The sequence below is a fragment of the Episyrphus balteatus genome, chromosome 4 (genome assembly GCF_945859705.1).
Source record: "Episyrphus balteatus chromosome 4, idEpiBalt1.1, whole genome shotgun sequence".
Lineage (NCBI taxonomy): Eukaryota > Metazoa > Arthropoda > Insecta > Diptera > Syrphidae > Episyrphus > Episyrphus balteatus.
The window spans coordinates 36,721,447-36,747,755 of record NC_079137.1 but is presented as its reverse complement, the minus strand read 5'-3'; the positions used below and the strand labels follow the sequence as shown (position 1 = coordinate 36,747,755).

Genomic DNA, 26,309 nt, shown 5'->3' with positions numbered 1-26,309 from the left:
AATATTATTTTTTTTTTACAATTTTTTTGCTGCCTTAGTAGTTTTTTGCTATAAAATATTCAATTTTAGCTGGGATGGCGATTATAATTTTCATTTTGTTTTCTTTTGTTATTATCAGGAAAACAATTAAATAAAAATTAATAAACACGCACAATAGTTTCACGCTGTTTGTTTTGTTTTTGTTTTAATTAAAAATACATATACACTAATATTTAGTGAGAGAATCGATTTAAAACTGATCAGTCATGCAAATCAATTAAATTTTAACTCGTATGTCTTAAAGGTTGTTTTATTTCCTTTTTGTTTGTTTTTTCGTGTTATGTTTAAATATTTACAGTTTAATATTTTTTTAATCGTTGAAAATCTACGAATAAACATTTATGTCAGTAGAGTCTACGTTTGCGTGTAGTGTATGTATTGTGTTTTGTTTTATTTTGTTTTTGTGGATTTGCGGATTTTTAGTAATACATATTGCAGATTGTTTTGTTTTATTTTTTAATTATTTATTTCATTTATAATGTATATATATACTTCTTCATTTTTATATGCCTCAAAATAGCGTCATTATTAACATAAGTCATACTCACAACATTGGTTGGTATATATAATATTTAATATAATATTACTGAGTAAATATTATAATAAATTGTTTTGTTTTTTTTTTTTATTCTTGCACTACATACTATTATTATGTAAAATTTTCTATATTGTTTCGAAGGCAGAGAGACAAATTACAAACGACGAGGATCCAATAGGAGTTAAAGGGGATATTCTATTGGAAGGGGTATTTTTCTCTCACCTAATGACACAGGACACACATAGTTTGGACGCACCCATACACTCATCATGACAAAAAGCTCCACATTGCTGACAGATTACCATGGCATTAAGTGAGCATGCACAGTTAGTTGGTGGGTTATTGCTGTCTGATGATGTACCTCCTGAGATTCCTGCTGCTGCGGCGGTGGTAGTGGTTGTGGTTGTAGCCGATACAATGTAATTGGGCTGTTGATCGATAACATTCGAACAAGCGTCAATGTAGGTTATGCCACCTGAAATAAAGGAAATGGTTTTAATGAGAGCATATAACTTTTGTTTTTAAACCATCATTATTTAATTTGAGTTGACAAGAATGAGATAATGAATAAAAACATTTACATTTATACCTAAAAGTTGTTCTACAAAAAAAAAAAAATTTAAGAGCTCTGATACTATCACAGAATCTATTCAGGTTGGCAATTTTTAAGACATTTTTTAACAAGATTAATTTTGTAAATTATTACATTATCACAAGAATCTGATATTTCTGATTCTGATATTCCTTTTACATTGAGGAAAACATAGTAAGAAATAACATTTACATTTGAAAACCAGAAGTCTTCCCAGTCAAAAATTGGAAGTTTGGTCATGCAGCCTGTGCAGCGTTCTTCACTTCTAACTTTTGCACAGGCTTGGGAGTGTAAGACCAAAGTAATCCTTTGTTGTTGTTTGCACCATAAAAGGTTTATTCAGTTAAATACTGAGTTACCACAAAAACACTTCTAAAAATGTCAAGCCGCTGAAGTCGAAATTTATCACAACTCAGTCTTACTTACAAATGAAATAGCCAGACATTCAGATTCATCACCTTTTCAGACATTTTAGGTCAGATTCGTCAAGAAATAAAATATAGGATACTAGCTTACCCGTGCGAGACTTCTCGCATGCTTAAATAAAAAGAAAGTATAGGTAGGTAGGTACAAATGTAAATGCAGAGTGTGTTTTTTAAAAAGTCGAGAATTACTAAAAAACTCCTGTTTATCCCATTTAAAATACATTGGATTAGCCCCAGTTTAAGTTAAACAGCTATGAATATGGCACATTAAATTTAGCAATTCTAGGTTCCCTAAGTTGTACATACATTTTATAATTAACTCTATTTCAAACAGGTTGCCGCAACTAATATCTCAAACTTGGTCAATTTGAAGAACTTGAACCGATGTTGAATCATGCATTCACCAACTTAAATCGTCAATAAAAAAATTGTTGAACGTAAGGTTTCTGTCTGATTCTTACATACGACAATTTTTCCTTTGACGATTTTTCTTTGCTGTTGTATTGGGCTTTTCCAAAAATTATCTTAGACCCATTTAATTCACACTCCATTAAATTTTATATCGCTATTCAAAAGTGGAAATTTTAAAATTCGTATCTACCTACGTGATTTCATAGTTTTTCATTTTTAATAGCCACTTATCATATTTTAGCCTAGGAAGTACCTAAACGGACCTAACACCCCTATTACGATTGTCAACTATCAATTGATTGTTGATAAATACTGAAATTTGATGTTTTAAAATCGAAATGGGGGAAAACTGGTCATTTTTTTAATGGATCTTTTCAGTTACATTTCACGGTTAGCATCATTCTTCGTTTTCAAATTTTTTTCAAAGCAAATAAGAGATCGATTTTTTTTTTAACAACTATAAATTCTTTGCTTCCGGCTACAAAGAGGTTAAGTCACAAAATTGCACTTTCGGGTTTTGATGAAAAGAGAATAAGCTCTTTTATTTGGTATCAAAAACATAAATTTAGAGTAACTCTTTCTTATAAAAATAAGAGGATCAATGCTCAAAAATTCAACGATTTTCAACTTCAATCGGTTTTTCTGGTAAACTATCATTTATGTAAGTCCTTTTTACCCAGGGGCAAAGAATTGATAGTTGACAATCGTAATAGGGGTGCAACACTTACGCCCCTATAGCACGCAAAGAGCAAATGAAGGGTACAGGGGAAAAACGGCACATGTCCACTTTTTGTCAAAAATAAACGAATGATGAGGTCTTTGTAGTATTTACTGACCACTATCTGATGGCATCCTTACTTTTATAAAACAAATTTAAGCCTTGCTGAAAAAGTAAATAAATTGTGTGCTTTAAGTACTAAGTTGTATGGAGAACAAAATTTAAAAATGCATTTTTCTCGAAATGAGTTGGAATGGACTTGTGCTGTTTTTCCCCTGGAGCCTTCAAATATTCCGGCCTTTTTCTTATGTACATTATGTATATACTATATATGTACATACATAGGTACACTTCCCAGACTTTTCCTGGCAAATGAAATGTTCCTACGGAATATGTTCATACATATATGTACTTACAAAAAATCTTGAAAAAAAACCATAGGTGTGTTTTTTTGTTTATCTATATTGATTTTTGAAATCCATGCAAATATTTGGCACCACTGTACATAAACTGTCTGTCAGAAAAGTCGCTTTTGTTTTTTTAATATTAACTCCGCAGTGGAAGGCCATTACATCCATGATGGATGCAAACAAATTTTTTCACAAAAAAAAAAAAAAACAAAAACCATAGCATGGCATCCATTTTGGATTCAAAAAATTTCACAAAAAACCAAAAATCAAAACTGACAGTTCTGATTCTGCAAAAAAACAGAATTTCTCTTCTGGTTTTAAAAACAGAATCAGAAGCAGAATCACTCACACATTCATAGATTTAAATGTTAGCAGTACAAAAACAAATGAAGTTTGGCGCGATTACACATATATGTGGCACATGTAAAACTTCAGATTCTTCGGAATAAAAAAAATTGGGATTCTGAATCGAAGAACAATTCCGGATTGCCAATTAAAAACGCCATTAAACGTTTGTTATTGTTTTGTTTCTGGCGGTGTTTTTTTTTTCATAAAGGGAAATTCCAAAAACTATCTTTGTCTTTGTCTTTTCCTTTTCTAATTTGACATATCTCGGCATGGAAAATGTAAACAAAAAACATATTGTCACACACACTTACAACAAACACTGTGTGTTCGAAATCATTTGACCACAAAAACTTTTATATTTCGCGATTGTTTTCAAATTTAAAGTTTTTATTTCCGATTAATTAAAAAAAAATAATTAATTTTACATATTTATTTTGTAAAACACGAACTAAATTCACAAAACTCTATCACAATTCGCGCCTCCTTTTGTTTGTTTATGTCTTCACCATCCCAGCTATAGCTGTAAATTTTTTTTTCTGTTTTCTTTTGACTATTTTCTTATACTGACAATCGTTGGAAGTTCCCCACTGAACTTATTCCAAAGATCCTGTCAGCGATGAACACTTCCACTTTCCAATCATTTTGGAAACATCTTATGTAGAAGTGTTCAATGATCTGAAAGAATAATTAAAATAAAGGTAGGACCGCACTTGATGTTGAAGGAACTACGCTAAGTACACCAAAGTAAAAAATAAGCAAAATATTTTGTATCTTTCATTGGTTATCGGAACTACACTATGTGGAATATAATTATTCCTATCAAAATATCGTATTATGTGATAAATGAATAAAATAAATCAATTATTTGTATTTGACGAATTCGACGGAAGAAATAGCCCAACTTTCTACTTTTTCATCTGTCGTATCCTTTGACATTGGTTGTCAACAATAGATCAGCTCGATTTTCTGTTTCGGAGTGCACACCGGGGAATTTCAGAACAAAGAACTGTGTTCTTTTCTTTTCTGATTTTATGAATTGTGAACTTTAGTTGTTTATTTGTGAAGAAAATGTAATAAAAGTAACATTTAATGATATATCTAATAAATTTTATCAATTAAATACTAAAATTCTGTTGAAGAGTTCAATTTTACTATGCCAAAGTCATATCTACAAATGATAATCTGTTATTAAAAATTGTTTTTAACTGAAGAGCAAGTACATACATAAAGTCTAGTAGCGTATTTTATTTTATTAAAAAAAAAAAGAACAACGATAATAGTTAACAATTTCTTGCATCAGAACTTCCTTAGTGCAAATTCATCGAGATAATATCGAACACACCTTGGAATTTAAAGTGAGCTGTCAAAAAGCAATCCGTCATGCAACGTATTCTTTGGGTCACCCCTTTCTGTCCCATCCTTCAATTTGAACGGATTGATTGACACAACGGGTGGAACGGATTCTATGGGTTGGGGCCAGAGATACCCAAAGGAGATGGGAAACTTTCGTACGTTTTACCCCCCAAAACCCATTTGTTTATTTCGTGTTGTTGTAATCTCTTTTGTATTCATGAATAAATGTGAAAAACACACATAGTGTAGCCACGGTGTTTTTACGCACACCTAATCAAAAATGTACGATTTTTCACGCATACTTAGCCAAAAATGTATATTTTGTCACGCATACTTATCCAAAAATGTCTAAAGCAGCTTGTAGGCAAACCCGTATGACGTCAGAAGTTTCTCATCTCTTTTGGGTATCTCTGGTTGGGGCCTTTAATTTCAAATTAATCTTTCGATCCATTTTATCTCGATGAGGATTAGCAATTTACCATTAACCATTTGACATTCAAAATGAAATAGTTTACGAAAATATCTCATTTGGATTTTAGTGAAAACATGATATAAGGCACTTAAATACAAAATAAAACTTTTGAGTGATCTTTTTTTTACGGAGGTTGACTACCCAGAACCTCAAAAGTTGGCATTTTCAATTTGTGTGCCAAAAAAGAAATAAAAATGTATAACTAATGTTACATGTAACAGGGCTGTTTAGGTACTGCCTAAAACAGAAATAATTCTCCTTTTTTCAACTTTTTTTTAACCCAATTCCTGTTTGATTAGACTGAAACTGTGTAGTTTTTTTTTTACAAAAAAGAGAGCCCCTCTTGCAAATTTCTGCCCAAAAATTTCTTCGGACAAAAGTCTGAAATCTTTCAAAACCTAGTGCCTTCTTTTTTTCTTTTAATAAATGATAATTTTGTCCTAAAAGAGTTTGCGTACTTTTGCACAATTTTTTCTTTCTCTGAGAGCATTTCATCCCCACTTCTAAAATTTGACAGGTTTCATATTTTTGTCCAAACTTATCTGCAATTTGTTTGTACATAATAATGCTTAAAATGTTAACCATCAGAATTTTTAAGCAAATCGGAGAATTTACTCGCCTAATGAACGCCCCTGATGATACGAACTAATGATATACGAACACCCCTAATGTGAACAGGAACACGCCATGTCAAACATTTCCAGATTCATTGGAAAGTGGTAAAAAGTCATTTTAAAATTCATTTTGGTTGGAATATTATTTTTTAAACAAATTAAGATTTCTTAAAAATTATAAACATTTATATATTTATATTTTGCCAGATTCTGGCGGCAGAAATTCGCCTTTTTTTAAGATATAATTTATTAAAATCTGTTCGGTGTAAGTCCCGGAAAAGGGTGTTCGACAACCGTAATAATATATATGATTATCTCGATGAGGATTAGCAATTTACCATTAACCATTTGACATTCAAAATGAAATAGTTTACGAAAATATCTCATTTGGATTTTAGTGAAAACATGATATAAGGCACTTAAATACAAAATAAAACTTTTGAGTGATCTTTTTTTTACGGAGGTTGACTACCCAGAACCTCAAAAGTTGGCATTTTCAATTTGTGTGCCAAAAAAGAAATAAAAATGTATAACTAATGTTACATGTAACAGGGCTGTTTAGGTACTGCCTAAAACAGAAATAATTCTCCTTTTTTCAACTTTTTTTTAACCCAATTCCTGTTTGATTAGACTGAAACTGTGTAGTTTTTTTTTTACAAAAAAGAGAGCCCCTCTTGCAAATTTCTGCCCAAAAATTTCTTCGGACAAAAGTCTGAAATCTTTCAAAACCTAGTGCCTTCTTTTTTTCTTTTAATAAATGATAATTTTGTCCTAAAAGAGTTTGCGTACTTTTGCACAATTTTTTCTTTCTCTGAGAGCATTTCATCCCCACTTCTAAAATTTGACAGGTTTCATATTTTTGTCCAAACTTATCTGCAATTTGTTTGTACATAATAATGCTTAAAATGTTAACCATCAGAATTTTTAAGCAAATCGGAGAATTTACTCGCCTAATGAACGCCCCTGATGATACGAACTAATGATATACGAACACCCCTAATGTGAACAGGAACACGCCATGTCAAACATTTCCAGATTCATTGGAAAGTGGTAAAAAGTCATTTTAAAATTCATTTTGGTTGGAATATTATTTTTTAAACAAATTAAGATTTCTTAAAAATTATAAACATTTATATATTTATATTTTGCCAGATTCTGGCGGCAGAAATTCGCCTTTTTTTAAGATATAATTTATTAAAATCTGTTCGGTGTAAGTCCCGGAAAAGGGTGTTCGACAACCGTAATAATATATATGATTATCTAACTACCAAGGAAAATAACAACCCTAAAGAATTGCTATTTATTCCTTACAGATAATATTGTATGAATCTACTAGAGCTCTTATGTTCATGCTAAAATAAATAATTTGTACTAATGTACAAAATGTACTAAACATAAACGGAAAACCAATCTTTCTGAATTACAGAACTTACTAAAACGAGATGAGAACTAGAAAAAAAAATATTAAATATCGTGTTTTGTTTTTATTGTTTTAGGAAATACCTTGTTTATATTATTTTCTTCAATTACCTTGATTTACCACTCTTCTGACATGAGGAGTTGCTGCTGTTGTTATAGTTTGATGAAGATCGTGCATATTTAATGTTTTCGATATATCTACATCAACAGATGCTGGACGTCCTCGTCCAGTTATTGGTACTCCATTCATTCCCTGAAGCTGACAATGAAATAATAATCATCTTTCAAATTTAAGCTAAATAAATTGAAAATCTTTACCTGATTCTGAGATGGAGGTGCACTTGATGCTCTTGGTGCTTGATTATCTGCTGCTCCAACATTCGCCCTATGCACAAAAACATACTGATTGTTGCCATTTTGTTGTTGAATTTCACTCTGATGGGGTTGGGGCATTATGCTGGCATGTTGCACTGTACCCGGAGGACCGTAGACATGCCGTATCAAAGTCGGTGATGGCTGTCGGGGAACAAATTTTTTCCGAGGAAATCCCATCCTCGGTCCAATAACCTGTGGGACGGAAATCTATTTGAATTAATAAACCGTTTTTTTGTTGTTGTTCTTAATTTATAAAAAAAAAACACACAAATTGAACTCACTTTGTAAACTGTTCGTCCAATAGTGGGTAAAGGTGGCGTCGACGCTGTCGATAGACCTTCTTCGGTTTTTATTTGTGGTGATGACGCCGACACTGGCACCTGTTGGGCGGCTCCGGAATTCGTTCCAGTATTGTTTCCCGATGCCAATATTGCCGACGGTGGCCGAAGTTGCGCCGTTAGATTATGCCGGTTGGGACTGTTTTGAATGACAGCTTGGCAAATTTGATAGCTACGTTCCAAATTAACCGCACCTGGTGGCAGTTTATTTGTAGTAGGTTTACGTCCTTTGCCACTTGGGATTTTTGGGCGCTGTTGCGCTATTGTTGATGGTATTCCGCTGCTAGAGAGAACTTTTATGGTCGCAGGGTTTAAGTAGGTTGTTGTTGTTTGTGTAGTTGAGCCTGCGGCTGTGTTGGCAGTAGGCCGTTGCATACTAACAGTGATTTGCTTTTGAATAAATTTGCCAGTTGGTTGATGTGGTTGTAATTGTTGTTGTTGATATTGATTAATAGTAGTAGTTGTAGGCGATGAAGGCATCAAGGTATTGCTTTGCGGTTGCTGTTGTGGAAGCTGTTGTTGGATATTAATAAATTGGCGATGCTGATGCTGTTGTTGCTGGTGTTGTTGTTGTTGCTGTTGTTGTTGTTGCTGCTGTTGATACTGTATTTGAGAGTTCTCTATCGTATGGTGCTGTAGCTGGGCAGTGGTATAATGATGAACTCCACTCGAATCAATAACTTTTTTAATTTGTTGTTTTGGTTGCGAATGATTTGTTTGGAATGCAATTTGGTGCTGTTGTTGTTGCTGCTGATGATGCTGCAGTTGTTGCTGTTGATGTTGTGGTTGTTGCAGTTGTTGTTGTTGGGGTTGTTGGGTCGGTTGTTGTTGCGGTTGTTGCTGTCTTTGCTGTTGCTGCTGTTGTTGTGCGTGCAAAGTCAATTGACGATTTGGATGCATTAAAAAATTCCCAATAACCTGTCCATTTGTGTCGAGTAGCAATTTACCACCTGGTATATGTGGTATAGACGATTGAGCATACATTTTTATTTCTGCATTATTGCTATCGTTCGAATTGCTATTGACTACAGTGCTTGTTACTTCCATTTCAGCAGCAGTCATGGGAACTTCAATTTCTTCGCTTGTAATCTATTTTTTAAAATATGTTAAATGTTATTAAGATATCTACAAAATAAATAAGTCTCAAATCAACGAAGGCACTAGTTCCGAATCCTGGTAAATATCAAGTTAGCAACATCAGCCAACTTGAACTATTCAAGATTCTGAAAAATTATCTTATGTTTGAAACAATGTGGATTAATGATTAAAAAATTAGAGGAGATGATTTGTTTACTTTGACAATAAATTAAAAAGATCTATTATACTTACATCACCAATGTCAATGCCAAAATCCTGTTGTTCATGGAACATTTCTTGTTTCTGTTGTTGCGGCAAATGTTCTTCTTCCTTTTTAATTAAGGATTCATCTATAATTTGATTGCTTTGTTCATTCATGAAATTATTTTGTTCATTCATGAATGTCGAAGCATTCGAATACATTGAATGGTTCATTTTTAGTCCAAAATTCCAATCGTGCTGAACATGATGAAACATATTTTCACGTGTCTGAGTTTCCTCCAAGTTTGGCGATTGAGGTGGATGTGATTGTGGTGTTGCCATAACCATGAGAGGTGTTGTTCGCCCAGCACCTTGAGCTGAAGATTGTGAAGATGTTATAGATGCTTCCGATGAATTACTTGCTGTTTCAATAGCTAAATGTTTGTTTTGCTCGTAAACATTTTCACAATCTTGAGCTATCATGACTAAAAGAAAAAATATATGATAATTGGGGAGCTTGTTAAAAAATGTAAATAGTTTATACCATGATCTAGTGAACTGAATAGATCACTTTCAGAGATGTCCTTCGGTACAGGGATTTCTAGGTTGTTTATAACTTCTGAAAGGAAAACAAAAATATTATAAACAAGATAAAGATAAAGATAAAGATAAGATTGAAATATGCATGAAACTCACCTCCACTTTCTGTGCTAACTTCACCTGATTCCAAAACATAGTTTTCAGCATCTGCAAACTTCTGCTCGATTGGATCTTCTTCATCTAATGTACCGGCTGCTGCTTGGGCAATTCGTGCCCTTATCGCAACCCCGATGTTATCACAGGTACTAATGCTGGTATTACTTTCGTCACAACTCACACCACCGTTGCAGTCGATAAGATTATTGCTGTTGCTATCATGTTCATCTGTGCACGTGAGCATTGCACCTACCCCACTACTATTTGCCAAATCCGAGACAATAAACTGTTCTACCATTTCACTGGGCATTTGCATCGAGGACGGCTCTCCAATTGAAGAATGCTGATTTTGTTGCTGTTGTTGTTGCTGCTGTTGCTGTAATTGCTGTTGCAAATGCTGATGTTGTTCTTGTTGTAGTCTCCGTGAAAAACTACTAAACAAACTATCTGGAAAGTTGAAAGCATTAGCAGATACCTGCGCGTGAAATGCTCCATCAGATCCAACAACATCTGCAACTATAGTTGGAACTATATTCGAAGTGTCTGTGGTGTCATTTGGCGTGTCAAGGCCACAATTGTTGAATGGAAAATCATCTCCCAGGTTTGACAAGCTTCCTGTAGCCTCTTCCGTATTAGATGGCTCTTGCTGTTCAGCATTCTCTTCGTTGGTCGTCATCTCTAAAACATTTGAAATAAGTAGCTCCTCTTCCGGATCCAGCCGATTTGAGTCGATGTCTGATTTGGGAGAATCCACCACAGATTCTTCAATAATTTCTTCACTGGGTTGTGGTGGAGGTGGCGGTGGTTCAGGCGCTTCAGCTTCAGATTCAAATTTAATCTGTTTGCTCTCGGCGAATGTTGGGCTAGTCGACGATCGTTTGCGAGTTCTCTTGGGTGAAATCTGTTTTGGTAAAACAACCTCCTCTTCTGCTGTAATCACTTCTTCGTCAAAAACAATCAACTGTTGCTGTTGTTGTTGTTGTTGCTGATCTACATCGACGTCATCGACACAACTTTTACTGCCATTTGAGGCAACATCATCACTCTGTGCTGGAGATTCTTCAGTCTGTGGTTTATCACTGGGTGTTGTGGATTGTGAGAATGGGGAGTTTCTTCTTATAGAATCCACTTCATCTTTCATTTTACTATCGATTCTGCATTCGATAATAGATTTGGGCTCGGCTTTAATAATCGGTGGCCTCAAGATACTACTGCTCGTCGTGGTTGATAATGATGACAGCGTCGAGATGGTGGATGAAGTGGATGACGACGAAGGTGATGTTGACGAGGTAACATCAGCTGAGGTGCATGTTTCGGTTCTGATACCCATTGCTGTTTTGCTAGTTGAACTCTTTCCAAATTTGATTGTCGTCGTTGTTGTAGATATTGCTGGAGTGTTTTCTTCCGAAGAAGTTGAACTTGTTTTAGATCGTCTACTAGATATTTTATCACCCCATATTGGTTCAAAGTGTTTAAGCTTCCATGGATCTAATTTGTTCTTTTCCTTCTCAGCTTCAGATTTCAGTTTAACTTGATTTTCGGGTGTAAATTCACCTTCGGACAATCGTTCGCGCCATTCTAAGCATGCGCGGGCAAAAAATTCATTATTTAGACTCGAGGCACCGAGGCGTACAGCTCCAAGAGCAGCATCGGATGTTTCAACTGCTGCCGCTCGATCAACGCCCGGCAATAGTTGAATCAAGTTGTACTGATAAAGAGGTGGCAGGAGGGAAAAGGTTTGCTTATTTAGCAGTGCACGCAGATTGGTGCTAGCCAGAATCGAGTCGGGTGTCTCCAGATCGATTTTTCCATCTTTCGTTTGTTCAATTTGTGCTGCTGTGGACATTTTTTTATTAGATCGCCTTCGGGGTTTCAAACTGAAGCCCGGTATTGAGGCGAGTACCTCACGCATAGTGGACGCTTGCATTTGAGCTGTTGTGCTGGGTATGCTGCGTAGAGAGATTGTCGTTGAAGATGTGGATGGTGTGGTTGATGAAGTTGCCATGCTGTTCTTTGTTCGACATTGACTGCTAGTTACAGCTAGCGAAGTAACGGGAACTGGCTTCTTTTCCGGAATTGGCTTTACAATTATGCGGGGTATATGCCGTCGCAGACTATGAGAATGTTTAACCAATTTAGCTGGCGCTATATGATGATGATGATGCGACGATGGACTTCCTGCAGCCATAGGAGGCGGTGAATCAAGAGCAAGTGGATCACATTCTACTTCGTTGCTAGAACAGGGCGGTGGTGTTACATACTTTGCAGAGGAAGTATGCAGTTTGTGCTTAACCGAAGGAAATATTATTGATGTAGTTGAGAGGAAATGTTGCTTAGCTGCTGCTGATGATGCATGATTCGATGTGGAGGTTGAATTGGAGTGGAGTTGGATTTTTTGGAATGAGTCGTTGCTGGTGGTGATGAGTTTTTCATGACTTCGTGGAAATTGATCAGGAGTTACATCGCACTCCATGATTGTTTTTATAGTTTGTTTGAAATGTTGGAAATTTATTAGTTATTCTGAAAAGATAAAAACAATGTAGATTGTGTATTAGTGCACTTCTTCTCTAAAACAAAGTTTGATAAAAAAATCATGTTTTTTTGTTTGTCCCAAATGCATAATTAAGATTCAAATTTGATTTTCAGTTTTTGGTTATAAAGAGTGATTTACATAAGTTGTGACTAAAGAAGATTGGTTTGGTTAATATAATGAAAATAGTAAAGGGGACTCTACATTTTTTTTATTTTATTATAATTAAAAACTAAACTTCATTTTGAAGTGCATTTGTTTTTTCAATTTTAATTTTAAATTTGTCTCTTAATATAAATAAAACTATTTTTTCTTATATTTAATTTCGTAAGTTTACAATATTGATAAAAAGTTATTATACGAGTGTGCTAAAATCAATGGTTTAAACGAAATATGCCGATAGGCCAACTTGGGGATGTTATAAAAAAAATAATAAAAACTCTTGTTATTCAAAAGTTTCACAATTTGATTTTGTTAGATTTTATTATAATAAAATAAAAAATCGTCGCGTTTCGTCTTATGAAGACATCATTAGGAACAGGAACATAAGAGATTTTGATTTAAAATAAATGAACTATTCCCAATTAAGTCCTATTTTTGAAATAAAAAAAATATTTCTTGGGCCGCTTTTTCAGGGGACCTACACTAGAACCGTTTTCTTGATGTCCAACTTTCTCCCAAGTGACACGTGAGCGATTTTAACAACAAAATTTTTAGAAAAAAACTTAATATTTGTAATGTTAAAATTACAAACACTTTAAAACAATATTATGGTTTTTTAATTGAAAAAAAATCAACATTTTTTTTTTTGAAAAATCAATTTTTGAAAACGGATAAATCGTTTTTATATTTTAGGAATTTTAAATAATTATCTATTATTTGTTAGTAAATTTAAAAAAAAATTGGATTTATAAAAAAGGTTAATTTTTTTTTCAAATCGTTTCTCGAAAATGATTGAATGACCTCCTAAGCACTGTGCACATGAGAGCGACCTACAAATGAGTGAATGAACGAACAAATGATATTTAATGTATTTCAAAAGGAATTTTTTTAACAAAACCTCTATTCAACAGCAAGCTAACTTAAGTTCAAATTTTTTAAAGAAAAAAATTATTTAATATTTAAAATGAGAAAAATATGAAAAAAAAAAACAAATTGGTCGTTACGAATAAAAAATTGTTCGTACGAGTAAAAGGTTTTCTCCTATTTTTTTTATCAATATTTTGAAGCTGAAAATTACTGAAAAAGTGGATTTAAGCCTTTAAGAAAAAATGTACTGTTTTTATCTATAATTTTTTCTTTAATAATCTATAATATTTGAAGAAAATTTAAACATACGAGCAAGTATGTCAGGGTCAAATCACTTGTTACAAATGCACAAAAAAAAAGGTTTTACTTTTTTTTCTTAAAACCATCTTTAAAAAATAAACTAACCAAAAATTTATCAAAATTCAAAAATAGCAGTTTCTCAGACTTTAAGCACTATCCACATAAGGAGCCAACGAATTTATTAAATTTATACATTTAAAAGCAAATCTTAAAAAAAAAACTGCATCAAACAGTAAGTTACTAACTCAACTTATTTTTTTTAAATTGTATTATTTGTTGACCTGGCCAAAAACAAGTGCTTCAGAAAATTTCAGTAACTTTTCACGAATTACTATCAAACCATTACAGAGCATTTCTGATTACCGTAGAATCATTTTTGAAATGTTTTAGGTACTTGGGTGTAATTAACAGCTTGGGCGTAATTAACAGCTCGAAAATTTGGGATTTTCTGAGAAAGGGCCATTGATGATATATGTACATTAGGATGGGTAAAAAAAAATCGAAATTCTTTTTTTTTTTATTAAAAATCTAATATATAAAAATTTCGTGTCACAGTGTTTGTTATCAAACTCCTCCGAAACGGCTGAACTAATTTTTACAAAATTTTGTTCGCATAACGGGTAGGTCTGAGAATCGGCCAACATCTATTTTTCATACACGTCAATGGTTAGGTTGGTCCACCATATTTTTTTGATTGTTAATTTTTGGAAAAAACATTTTTTTTTTTAAATTGTCTTATGATTCACTATTAAAAAGTAGAAATAACTTCAAATTTTAAACATTCTATGATCAACCATTGTTTTTTAATCGCAATTTTTTGTTGAAAAATAAAGTGTTTTATTATTGCGATAAATTTTTTTATTTATGTATTTTGTTTTTTCTGTCGAAAAATATAAATATTTTATCATTGTGATGTCAAATAAATCAAATAAATATATCAATCTTGGCGGTACTCAAGATATAAGACGCTTAAGCGGTTATGTTTTGGAGACTTTTCTGTTCTGTTTATTTTTTTATATTCAGAACTCTTCAAGAATAGAGCCGATAGTTAGAAAAAGTTATATCTTGAGTTCTATTTGTCGCATCGATAAAATTGAATTATTCAGGCTTTGGGGAAATGATATAGCATCAGGATAAATATTAATTAATGGTAATTGGAAAACTCACTTTTGAATTTGTTTTTAGAATGCATAAGGCTTTAAAACTGCATTTCATATTTTGGTTATATCTGCACTCCCAAAATTAGATGTGGGCTCTCGGTTTAATACCAAACACGAAATTTTATAAAAAATAAAATAATTAAAATTTGTTTTGGTTAAACCACCCTAAATAGGTGTTTGTCGATTATCAGGCCAACCCGATATGGCCACAAAATTTCATAAAAATCGTACAAAACAAAATAAACAAACATTTGGTTGGACCACCATCTATTAAAAAATAAATGTTGATCGATTCTCAGACCTTCCCGATATGCATACAAAGTTGCATAAAAATCATTAAAAAAAAAAAAAAATTGTGTGAACCACCCTAAAGAAATGGTGGAACGAAGTCTGCCGGGTCAGCTAGTGTTTTTATATTTTTGTTTTAACTTTGAATATGTCTTGCCCGTTAATTATTATAATTTTTCAATTTGTTACAAAAATAAGAACAAAAAACGAACTTTTAAAGATTTTCTCATTTTTTTGACCTCAAATATCTTTGAAACGATAAAGGAAACAAGTGTACAAGGCCTTTTTTCTAGATCGTTCAATTTCCTACAAGAATATGTAAATAAATCTGCCAAGAATTCGATTTATAAAATTTTTTTTTTGTAGAAAATTGATGTACAAATGGAAAATTGCAAAGCGGGGGACCTTCCCATTAATATAAAGAGTTCATATTCGGTGAATATAATCTAGAGGTGTCTAGCTATCGATTTTTCGGAGTATAAAATCAAAAAAAATTCGATTTTTTTTACCCACCCTAATATACATACATGTCAACATGTGTATACCTACACTTAATGACGAAAAAGTACTATGCATTTCAAATTCTGCAGCAAAGCCTTCCAAATTGTGCAACAAAAATAAAACTTAGAAAAGCCAAATTGACATAGGTAATATTCTGACACAAAAAGCACTGACACATAAAAATGTACAAATTATAAATTTTGATTGTTTTACTTGACAAGTTTTCAAACTACATATTGGGTAATTAATTAATAATGGAAGGGTTTTGGCGGTTTTTTGTGTTTTCGCTTTTATTTCTTTAATAAGTAAATTATTTTAGTAGATAGATAGATAAATTTATTATTTATTTATTATGATTATTTATTATTATTATTATTATAATTTTTTATATTTATATTTTAGTATATTAACACTTAGTATGTATAATAATTTGTTTCATTGTTCTTATATTTAAAAGTATTCCGACTATTAAGCTGTCTGATTCTTAGAGGATATAATATATGAAGTGCTTGTTCCTATACCTAATACATTGAAACGCCCTATGCATTGATAGGGGTCGCTGCCTTCGTTTTTCAGTGCGAATCCGGTTCCGCAGCTGTAAATAAACACGCTTGTTGATGACAGCCATCAAATGAAAATAAAATGGAGGCATGCACTCATCGAAAAACTTAAAGAAACTAGAGCCCTCTATAAAAGCTTCACGGAACTATCAGCACAAGCACTCCATATATTATGTCCTCTAAGGTCTGATTGTATTCTCACAGACAGCATAATAATTGGAATATCTACTTTTAATAATAAGAACAATGAAACAAATTATTATACTAAGAGTCAATGTATTAAAATACTTGACTTAGTGAATAGTTAATTAAATAAGATATAAATACAAACAAACATCTGTCAAAACCATTCCACAATGCACTTTGAAAAAATGTTAATTCAAAGTAAAATTTCCAAGTAAAACAATCAACAATATTAAAACTTAGTACGCTTTTATAATCTCATTGCAACTTCGTCTTTTTAAATATTGTTTTTTATTATTTTTTCACAGATTTTGCAAAAAATGATAAGATCAAATCCAATTTTTCTTCGAATAATGCCTGATTCACAATATTGCGAGACGACGGCCGAGAGCGTTGCGAGAGTGGAATTGATATATGTACCTACAGTTATCCTGCCAAAAATAAACAATTACCCAAAAAAAATCGTAACATTACCAATTACGATTTAAATGACCAAGAAAAAATCTCGTCTCGTCGGTCGTCTCGAAATATTGTAAATCAGACATAAGGGTCTTGACAGAAGCAAATAAATTGCGTTATTAAAGTGGACGCAAGCAAAGAGCTCCCTGTAAATATTGAAATGGTTGATGTCAACTCGTTTGCAGATGTAGAGATCTTATAGATCTTTTAAGGCGTTGTTAAAGGACAACCACAAAATTTAAAAAAACGTACGGTAGTTCAAAACTTCTATTACAAATTTTCAAATATTATTCTTTGTTGGAATAAATGCCTTTTAATGCCTTTTTAACCAAAAAAGGGGAGGTTATCAATTCGTCTGTATTCTTTTTTTTTTGTTTTTTTTTATGTTTGTTACCTCATAACTTTGGACTGGGTGAACCAATTTTGATAATTCTTTTTGTATTCGAAGGCTGTTGCCTGCATTGTGGTGTGATTACAACGTATATTCTAGTTCTGATAAAAGAATTTATGAGAAAGCAACTATGATGCCAATTTTCGATCCATAGGTAGAAGTCGGTTTTGTTTTTTTGATAAAAATGATTATTAGGTGTTTTATTTTGCCTTTTTTATAATTTTTTTTCTGGTAATAAGTATACCGTCGTTAGACAGTCCCATACAGCCATGGACAGAGAAATAGCACACTATTGAGAAAAATCATGCGAATCGAATTTTAGATATTAGGAATGCTTTTTATAAATTTTTTTCTTTTGGTATATTATCGAAATAAAGTGATGGAGACAAAAATATCTTAAAAGTACCGTTATTTTCTATATTTATTTGCACTAGCAATATAATGCTTTTTCTGTCTCTTTCGCTAGTGGACACAGAAATAGCACACATTTGTTTAACCGTTAAGTTTTTATTCCGCGTTCAAAAGTTGTAGACGAAAATGCATTCATTTTATTGCTACTATTTAATTAACAAGTATTTTTGAAAAAAATAGGCAGAAAACATCATTAAACTGCGAAAAAAGGGAGAATTACTTTCGAGCCTCATAGTCAAGGGGAAAATCCTTCTTAATTAGCTTAAACTCTAAATTTTTCGAATAAATGATGGATAAAGCCATTTATTTGGAAAGAGCAAATAGAAATTTAAACTCTGAAATTAAATTGCGTTAACTTCTTCCCCGCAAAACTTCCATACGAGTGGATAGAGCGATCACAAAGAAACGCAAATGTGGGCCTTTTAAGTCATCTCGCACGATTTTGCCCGAAGTAAATATAGAATTCGGCGAAAAAAGTGTCAAGCAGACTTTTAAGAAGGATACTTAATGATGCTGAGTTGTACAGGGGTAATTCCATGAAAAAGTGGACACGAATTTTGAACAAATTATGCAGTTTTTTTTACTTTTTGTAATAGAAAATTACTATTTACAAACGGTAACACTTTATGCAAGTTGCAAGAAAAGATTCTTTGTTGTATTCCCTTATGGATAGAAATTAAATTCAAGGAGAATAAATAATCTTAAAGCATTTTTAAAGCATAAGCTGCCAACTACAGAAGAATTTCACATGAAAATGACGGAAAAACAAGCCCACAGAAAATTGGATGAATCTAATAGTGAACATGACAATATGCCCTCGTGATTGCTAAAATAAATTAACATTTAAGCAAGCTTCGTTACACAATATTCGATTTAAAAATTACTTGAGTGAAAATGCATCTTTTCTTTACTTTTGGAACCACAAATCGCAGGTAACATGAGTTACCAAAATAATGTAGCGTGAGTTACCTAAACATTTTAAAATTTTTCCTCGAAATAATGAATAAATGTTTGGTTTTGTCACTAATATTAAAAGTTTGTAATTTTTTATGTATGGAATCTTCATTTAAAACAAATTAAGATTCTTAATTTCGCAGAAAAACTTCATACTGTGGGACTCTTAAATCTCGTGTCCGATTTTTGTAACGTGAGTTACCATCATACTTTTATTTATCCCAAGCAAATACTAAAATTAAAGAAAAATTGTTTTGTTAATTATGAAAGTAATATTGTTTTCTATGGAATCAATATTCAATTAATTGTATTTAAATTTGAACAAAATATTCTTTATTAAAAATGAACGACAGTATTTAAAAAGATTTGAATCGAGAATAAAAAATTTCTAAAAACAAGTTTTGATATAAACATAAAAACATTCTAAGTTAAAACAAACATAAACAAAGTACAAATTATGTTAAAGTATAAATTAACATTAAAGATAATTATTAATTGACTTCAACACTTTCCCTTGTTAATTGATTTTTAACATTTTAAAACAAACCCATTTCGCTGCATAATAGTTTCAGTCTTGGACATGGAAGGGGTTTAGTCATGATATCTGCAACTTGTTTTTCGGTTGAAATCTGTTGGATTTCGATTTTTCCTTCAGTTACTTTTTCTCTGATGAAAAAGTGTTTCGTGGCGATGTGTTTAGTTCTTCTGTGGAATTCTGGGTTTTGAGCCAATCTTACCGCTGCAGAATTGTCCACTTGAAGAACTGGAATTTCTTTTAATTTGACTATTCCTTCGAATAATCTGCACAGCCAAATTATTTCTTTCGCTGCTTCATTCGCTGCAACGATCTCAGCTTCAGTTGTTGATGTTGCAACCATGGCCTGTCTTTGGCTGAGCCAGGAAATAGCTCCACCTGCGTGAGTTATAACAACACCAGAAGTTGAACGCCCAGTGCTTTGGCATCCACCAAAATCAGCATCACTATAACATTTTAGGATTCTGGTTTTGTCATCTTTCTTGTATTCAATCCCTAAATCCAAAGTTCCAGCTATGTACACTGCCGCTCATCTGAATAGGTTCACATTTTATTTCATCTTACTTTTAGCCTGTCTTGGTATTTATTGCAATGGGACATCTTTGTTATGTATGTAACGAGAGAACGTTTTTATGCGCTTAGTTTAGGAGAAAAAAAATTGTCTTAGGGCCTACCGTTCTTCTCACACGGTAGCTAGACCAAATCTATTCATAAAAACAAGCATATTTTTTGGCTCATCTGAATAGGTTCAAAAGCAAAAATGTTAATAAATAATGAGTTGCATGGGTCAGTTGGACTCAAAATTGTGTCTGTCAATAAATCTGATTGTGTTTAACCTGTAAGGACAAAAACGGGCCGGGAAAAATCTTTAAGCACGGAATAAATGGGGAAAATAAAATAAATCTTTGAATTAGGCCGAAATCAACGATGCATTGGGACGAAAACAAACCACAAGTTAAAATTTAGTATGCAGTTATTTGCGCAACATCAAAGGGTATAGAAACAACATTAAAAGTCGAAGTTGCTCAGCCACAACATGGGCCGATAGATGTGCAATGATCAGAACAGCATGACTTCGCGCTAAAAATTAAGCTGAAAACCGGTATGAAATGCAGTTTAACGACGGCAAAACGGGTTGTCAGCAGTGGTAAACATTTGAGAAAAACAAAACTTCGTAAAAATTTCCACTTTACAAACCACGAAATGAAACTCGCCTACAATTAAAAAAATAAACACCTGTCGTGAAAGTCGGATTTGCAACCGGTGATTTTTCAAAGGAAAAAAATGAATTAAGTGGGCCCTGGAGGGCTAAATTCCCATTTTTATGACCTTCGTAGAGAGAAGCATTATTTTAAGGTGTCTTCATAACTGTGAAGGCAGTGTTATTAAGTCCGAAGCTATTTCCTTCTACAAAACTTTCGATCTGCAATTTTAAACACATTTTGATTTTAATATTGGAATTTTTTTTCGTGGTTTGTAAAGTGGTAATTTTTGCGAAGTTTTGTTCTTCTCAAATGTTTACCACTGCTGACAACCCGTTTTGCCGTCGTTAAACTGCATTTCATACCGGTTTTCAGCTTAATTTTTAGCGCGAAGTCATGCTGTTCTGATCATTGCACATCTATCGGCCCATGTTGTGGCTGAGCAACTTCGACTTTTAATGTTGTTTCTATACCCTTTGATGTTGCGCAAATAACTGCATACTAAATTTTAACTTGTGGTTTGTTTTCGTCCCAATGCATCGTTGATTTCGGCCTAATTCAAAGATTTATTTTATTTTCCCCATTTATTCCGTGCTTAAAGATTTTTCCCGGCCCGTTTTTGTCCTTACAGGTTAAACACAATCAGATTTATTGACAGACACAATTTTGAGTCCAACTGACCCATGCAACTCATTATTTATTAACATTTTTGCTTTTGAACCTATTCAGATGAGCCAAAAAATATGCTTGTTTTTATGAATAGATTTGGTCTAGCTACCGTGTGAGAAGAACGGTAGGCCCTAAGACAATTTTTTTCTCCTAAACTAAGCGCATAAAAACGTTCTCTCGTTACATATATAACAAAGATGTCCCATTGCAATAAATACCAAGACAGGCTAAAAGTAAGATGAACTAAAATGTGAACCTATTCAGATGAGCGGCAGTGTACCTGAACACTCTTTTGACTCTAGATACATCTTCTTTGGATGGATTCTCTAAGGTTCTTGACAAAAATCCTACTGTGTATGCTAGATCTGGTCTGGTTCCTAGCATTTAGTACATCAGTGCACCAACTGCTTGTCTATACGGAAAATTGTGATTTTCATCATCTACTTTCCCTGTTTTTGAAGTTTCTGTAGATTTCACAATTGGTGTAGAAATTGGCTTGCATTCAGAAAACTGAAAACGATCGAGGATTTTTCTTGCGTGTGCTTTTTGGCTGACTTTTATTCTTTCTTCATTCTGTTCTATTTCTAGTCCCAAAAAGAACGTCGCTTTCTTCGAGGTGATCTTGAATTCGGTTTTCAGTTCTTCGATGAATTTCTCTAATTCGTATTGATCAGTTGAACCAACCAGCCCATCATCTACATACAGCACAAGAACAAGTTTCTTTCCGTTTCTTTCCCTCATATATAAACAAGGATCAGCGTCACTAACTCTGAAGCCTAGTTTAGATATGAAACTTCCGAAACGCTTGTTCCAGCACCTAGAGGATTGTTTAAGACCATATAAACTTTTCATTAGTCTGCATACCTTATCGGTTCCATCTTCGTAACCAGCTGGCTGTTTCATGTAGATGACTTCTTCTAAATCACCGTACAAGAAAGCTGTTGAAACATCAAACTGAATAAGGTGCATCTTTTCGCTAGCAGCTATACTCAAAACTGATCTTATAGTCCCCATCTTGGCTACTGGGCTAAAAGTTTGACAATAATCGATACCTTCTCGTTGGCTAAAACCCTTGGCCACTAGTCTTGCTTTGTATTTGTCAATGGTGCCATCTGGATTTTTCTTTAGACAATATACCCACTTCTTGCAATCTCGAACCCAATGACCTCTTTTCTTACAAAAATTACAAATATCTTCTCTCTTGTTTCTTGAATAATTTTGTTTTGGTCGAACTTCTTGCTTCTTTTTGTCGAATCTGGATGCAATTAGCGCCTCTTGAGCTAAATTATCGTTATCTTCTGTTTTCTTGAAATTTCTTTCGTACATGCAAAGCTGCGTGGTCAACTCATCAAATGTCTTGGCTTCATCTTTTGTGAGTAACATCCAACTTGATCTGAAAGTCTCAAATCTTGATGGTAAAATATGCAGGACTTTGCATACCAACATCAAGCCTGGTAACGTGTTCTCTTTCTTAGCTTTGAGACCACTATTCAGATCGTTCCACAACCCTCTGAGCTTCGCAATGTGTGTGGAAACATCGTGAGAAGGATTCCAACTGAATGCAAAAAGATCAGTGCATATCTTGAACAGTTGATCCTTAGATGTTGCTTCAAATTGCTGTTTTAAAGCTTCCCACGCATCATGTGCAGTCTCTTTATCCATTATTTTCTGATAAACTTCTTCTGTGACCGAGCTTGTTATCATCGATTTAGCGTAGCTATTCGCTTTTCGATATAAGTTGCTCATTTCTTTGTGTTGGCTTATTTCTTCTGCTTTAGCTGTCACTGATAAAGGATCTGGCTTCTTCAGGATCCCATCTATAGCATCTAGCGCTCCCTCATGGTAGTCAAGTAAGTCTCGAATTTTTCTTTTCCATATCGGCCAATCTGTCTCACCAGCCAAAAGCTTGATATGCTTTGCTAAGTCCATCTTCAAATACGACTATATCTCTCGGTTCACAAATAACGAAAATTAAATTCAAATCAAAACAAATTAATCAATATTGCATACTAGACCCATAACCTATTGTTTTCTATGGAATCAATATTCAATTAATTGTATTTAAATTTGAACAAAATATTCTTTATTAAAAATGAACGACAGTATTTAAAAAGATTTGAATCGAGAATAAAAAATTTCTAAAAACAAGTTTTGATATAAACATAAAAACATTCTAAGTTAAAACAAACATAAACAAAGTACAAATTATGTTAAAGTATAAATTAACATTAAAGATAATTATTAATTGACTTCAACAAGTAATGGTTATGCTCCGTTCATGGATAGTAAATTCGTATCAATTTATATTAAAATTAACAAAAAAAAAATTATTTATGTATCGGTAATTTTTGGGAATGTAACGTGAGTTACCATGGAATTGCCCACAGACAGGTAAGCAAGAAAAATCCAATGATATAAAAAGACACATGAAAGATCACCTAACATTAGCTATAAAACATCTGAATAAAAACATGCTGTTTTGAATGAGAGTCTTTTGGAGTGATGAAATAAAGGTTAACCGCATTGGAACCGATGACAAAACATTTGCCCATCGCCTAAAATGTTAAAAGGACAAGCCAAAGTATTATCTCAAGACGATGAAACTAAGAGGATAGGATTTGATGGTCTGGGGCGCATTTTCCTGGCATGGTAAGTACCAATTGGTTAGGTGGATGGCAAAATTGATAAATTCTTTTGTCTTAATATTACATTAGAATACCGAGGAACCATATTTCTCGCCAGTTAATTAGATATTCATACATGACAATCACCCAAACATGCATCAGAAATAGTACAAGATAGGTTTTCGGACGAAAAAATCGATGTTTCCACCTATACATCTCAAATTCACAATCTTAACCCCATAGAAAACTTATAAATTGATGTCAAGGTTAAGCGTGGGAAAAGGAAATTCAAAAATTCAAACGATCTTTGGGCCAGAATCAAAGAAGCGTGGTGCCGTACTCCACAAAGTGGATACCAGACGTTAGTTGAAAGTTTACCAAAGAGGTGCGAAAGAACTTTGAAAAATTGTGGTCTACTAACAAGTTACTAACTTAGTAGTATTGAATTTATTGGAAATTGTAAGAATTTTTGCTCAGAAATGATTATTTTTATGATTTTCGGAATGTGGGCTATTTCTTTGTCCACAAGAAAAAAGGGTATTCTCTAGAAATTATATTTTTAAAAATTGAATTGAAATAAAATAATTTATAATTATTAATTTTATGAATTCCCATAAGCTAATGCATGCCCTGATGTAAAAATTATAATATATAAGTTAAAAGGTCCCAAATAAATCCAATTTTTGTAAGAAAAATCAAAAGTGTGCTATTTCTTTGTCCATAGCTGTATATGAACAGTTTAAAGTCTATATTTTACAACTCACAAAGCGGGTGTTTCGGTTTGTTTATTTGTTTTATTTTCGAAGTTGCGGATTAAATGTCAAGTAAAATTGATTCCCAACTTCGAGATTTGAAAACTTTGTTTTTTATTTATGTATAAATCGTTTCTAAAAAAAAACCATGACAAACTTTTGTCCTTTGTTCACTTAACATAGTCCTTTATAGGAAGGTAGGGTCAAATGTTTTTATACCTACCTAAATAACAAAATATGGCAGCAAACCAACCAAACTACCTTTTTACGATGGTAGGTACCTACGTAAAACAATTTATCTACAAATTAACAATGTAAAATGTGAGGAAAAATAATTCTAATAAGAATTATGTTACTATTGATTTTAAATTTCAATAAATTTAAAAAATATAGGTTCTCTGGAAATTAAAAGGATTAATAATGCATAACTTCACCACAAATTATTGTAGGCGGACATTGAAGATCGTCTTCAATTTGATAAAAATGGATATACTCGCATTTTACCCTGATGATGGTTGTGATGGGCCATTGCACGGACACAAGAAAACAATATAAAGGTTCGTTGGTTCGTGGGTATCTACCTACCTATGAGTGTAGTATATACAATAAACAATGAAGAATAAAAAAAAAAAAATAAAGAAAAAAAAGTAAAGAAGTGTAAAACAATTTTCCAACCCACCTTATGCAAATGGCACATTCTCCTCCTCCTTCACAGCAATGAGTGCTCCGCCACGAACGAAAATAAGATCCAAACAACCAACAACAAAAAAAAACTCTTCTTGTTCTGCTGTTATAGTGCTCTTCTGCGTACCAAACACTCACACACTCTTGTAATCACATAAACAAAAACAAGTAAAACCAACAACAAAAAAAAAAGAAGAGGAAATGTGGAGGAAAATTCTTTCTAATTCTTCTTCTTTTCGCGGATCAATGAAAATTAAGGTTTTAATTTTTTTATTAAAAAGGAATTAAATTACAATTATTAAAATTGATTTAATAAAAAACTATTCGTCGTAGGATGCGCGGAGCTCCTTTGTCATTGTTTTTATTTCTATACAAAGGGAACAAACCTTTTTATTATATTTCTTACTGCAAAAAAATTGTTGTTTCGATTGTTGGGTTCTCGAGGGGGACACAAAACGGACAACGGATGAGAATACGGGAATACACTTCTCCGTCTCTATGAAAAATGAGCCTCCCTTCGTTCGACTGGAGAATCTTTTTTTTTTTTAATAGTTTTTCGCAAAACAACAAATCTATGTACACAAACTTTTCATTCTTTTTGATTTTTTGTTAGGAACAAACTTTTTTGTACACGCGTATTAATTAAAACGAATTGGAAATTATTTGGATTTTTCTGTATTTTCTTGAATGAAAGAAAAAAATTAATTTACAAAAATTTTCATCTTCGAAGTTTTGACAGAAAAATTGGGAAAAAAAAGTTCATATATATATAAAATTTTGTGGGATGTGTGTGCGAGAAAAACTGAGAACAAAAAAAAAAATGATCAATTTTTTGTCTCTTTTTTTTATGTCATTTGCAAGCTAAAAATAATTGAATTTTTTGTAAATTTTACTGCACGCAAGTTAATTTCAATGTTTACACTTGTTTTAAGTTTTGTTTTTCATTGAATTTTAGTTTTATAATTTAATAATTTAATAGTTTTTTCTATGAAATTAATAAGAGTTTTTCGCACATTGCACAGACTTTTCTCCGTCGTACACTTTTTTTTGG

General features: G+C 32.7%; 1 protein-coding gene across 2 annotated transcripts; it reads right to left on the bottom strand.

Moving 5' to 3' along the window:
• Positions 1 to 327: 327 nt before the first annotated feature.
• On the bottom strand, positions 328 to 26,309 carry LOC129917770 (polycomb protein Asx). Of its 2 annotated transcripts, none has more exons than XM_055997876.1 (8): positions 25,254 to 26,309; positions 10,027 to 12,546; positions 9,875 to 9,949; positions 9,382 to 9,815; positions 7,996 to 9,141; positions 7,658 to 7,921; positions 7,451 to 7,598; positions 328 to 1,052 (listed from the first exon to the last, which is right to left on the bottom strand). In XM_055997876.1, exons 2-8 carry the CDS (start codon positions 12,497 to 12,499, stop codon positions 796 to 798), a joined length of 4,797 nt encoding a protein of 1,598 aa, XP_055853851.1. In that variant the 5' UTR covers positions 12,500 to 12,546; positions 25,254 to 26,309; the 3' UTR covers positions 328 to 795. The 2 variants fall into 2 exon arrangements, with proteins under 2 accessions (XP_055853851.1, XP_055853852.1); XM_055997877.1 differs by having other exon boundaries at positions 7,658 to 7,906.

Bases quoted from the DNA above. Each gene is read 5' to 3' on its own strand.
- LOC129917770 (XM_055997876.1), bottom strand. From the start codon at position 12,499: ATGGAGTGCGATGTAACTCCTGATCAATTTCCACGAAGTCATGAAAAA. The intron at 9,142-9,381 runs GTAAGTATAATA...TTTAAAAAATAG, and splicing joins TTGGCATTGACATTGGTGAT to ATTACAAGCGAAGAAATTGA. The intron at 1,053-7,450 runs GTAATTGAAGAA...CCTTTATTTCAG, and splicing joins CAGAAGAGTGGTAAATCAAG to GTGGCATAACCTACATTGAC.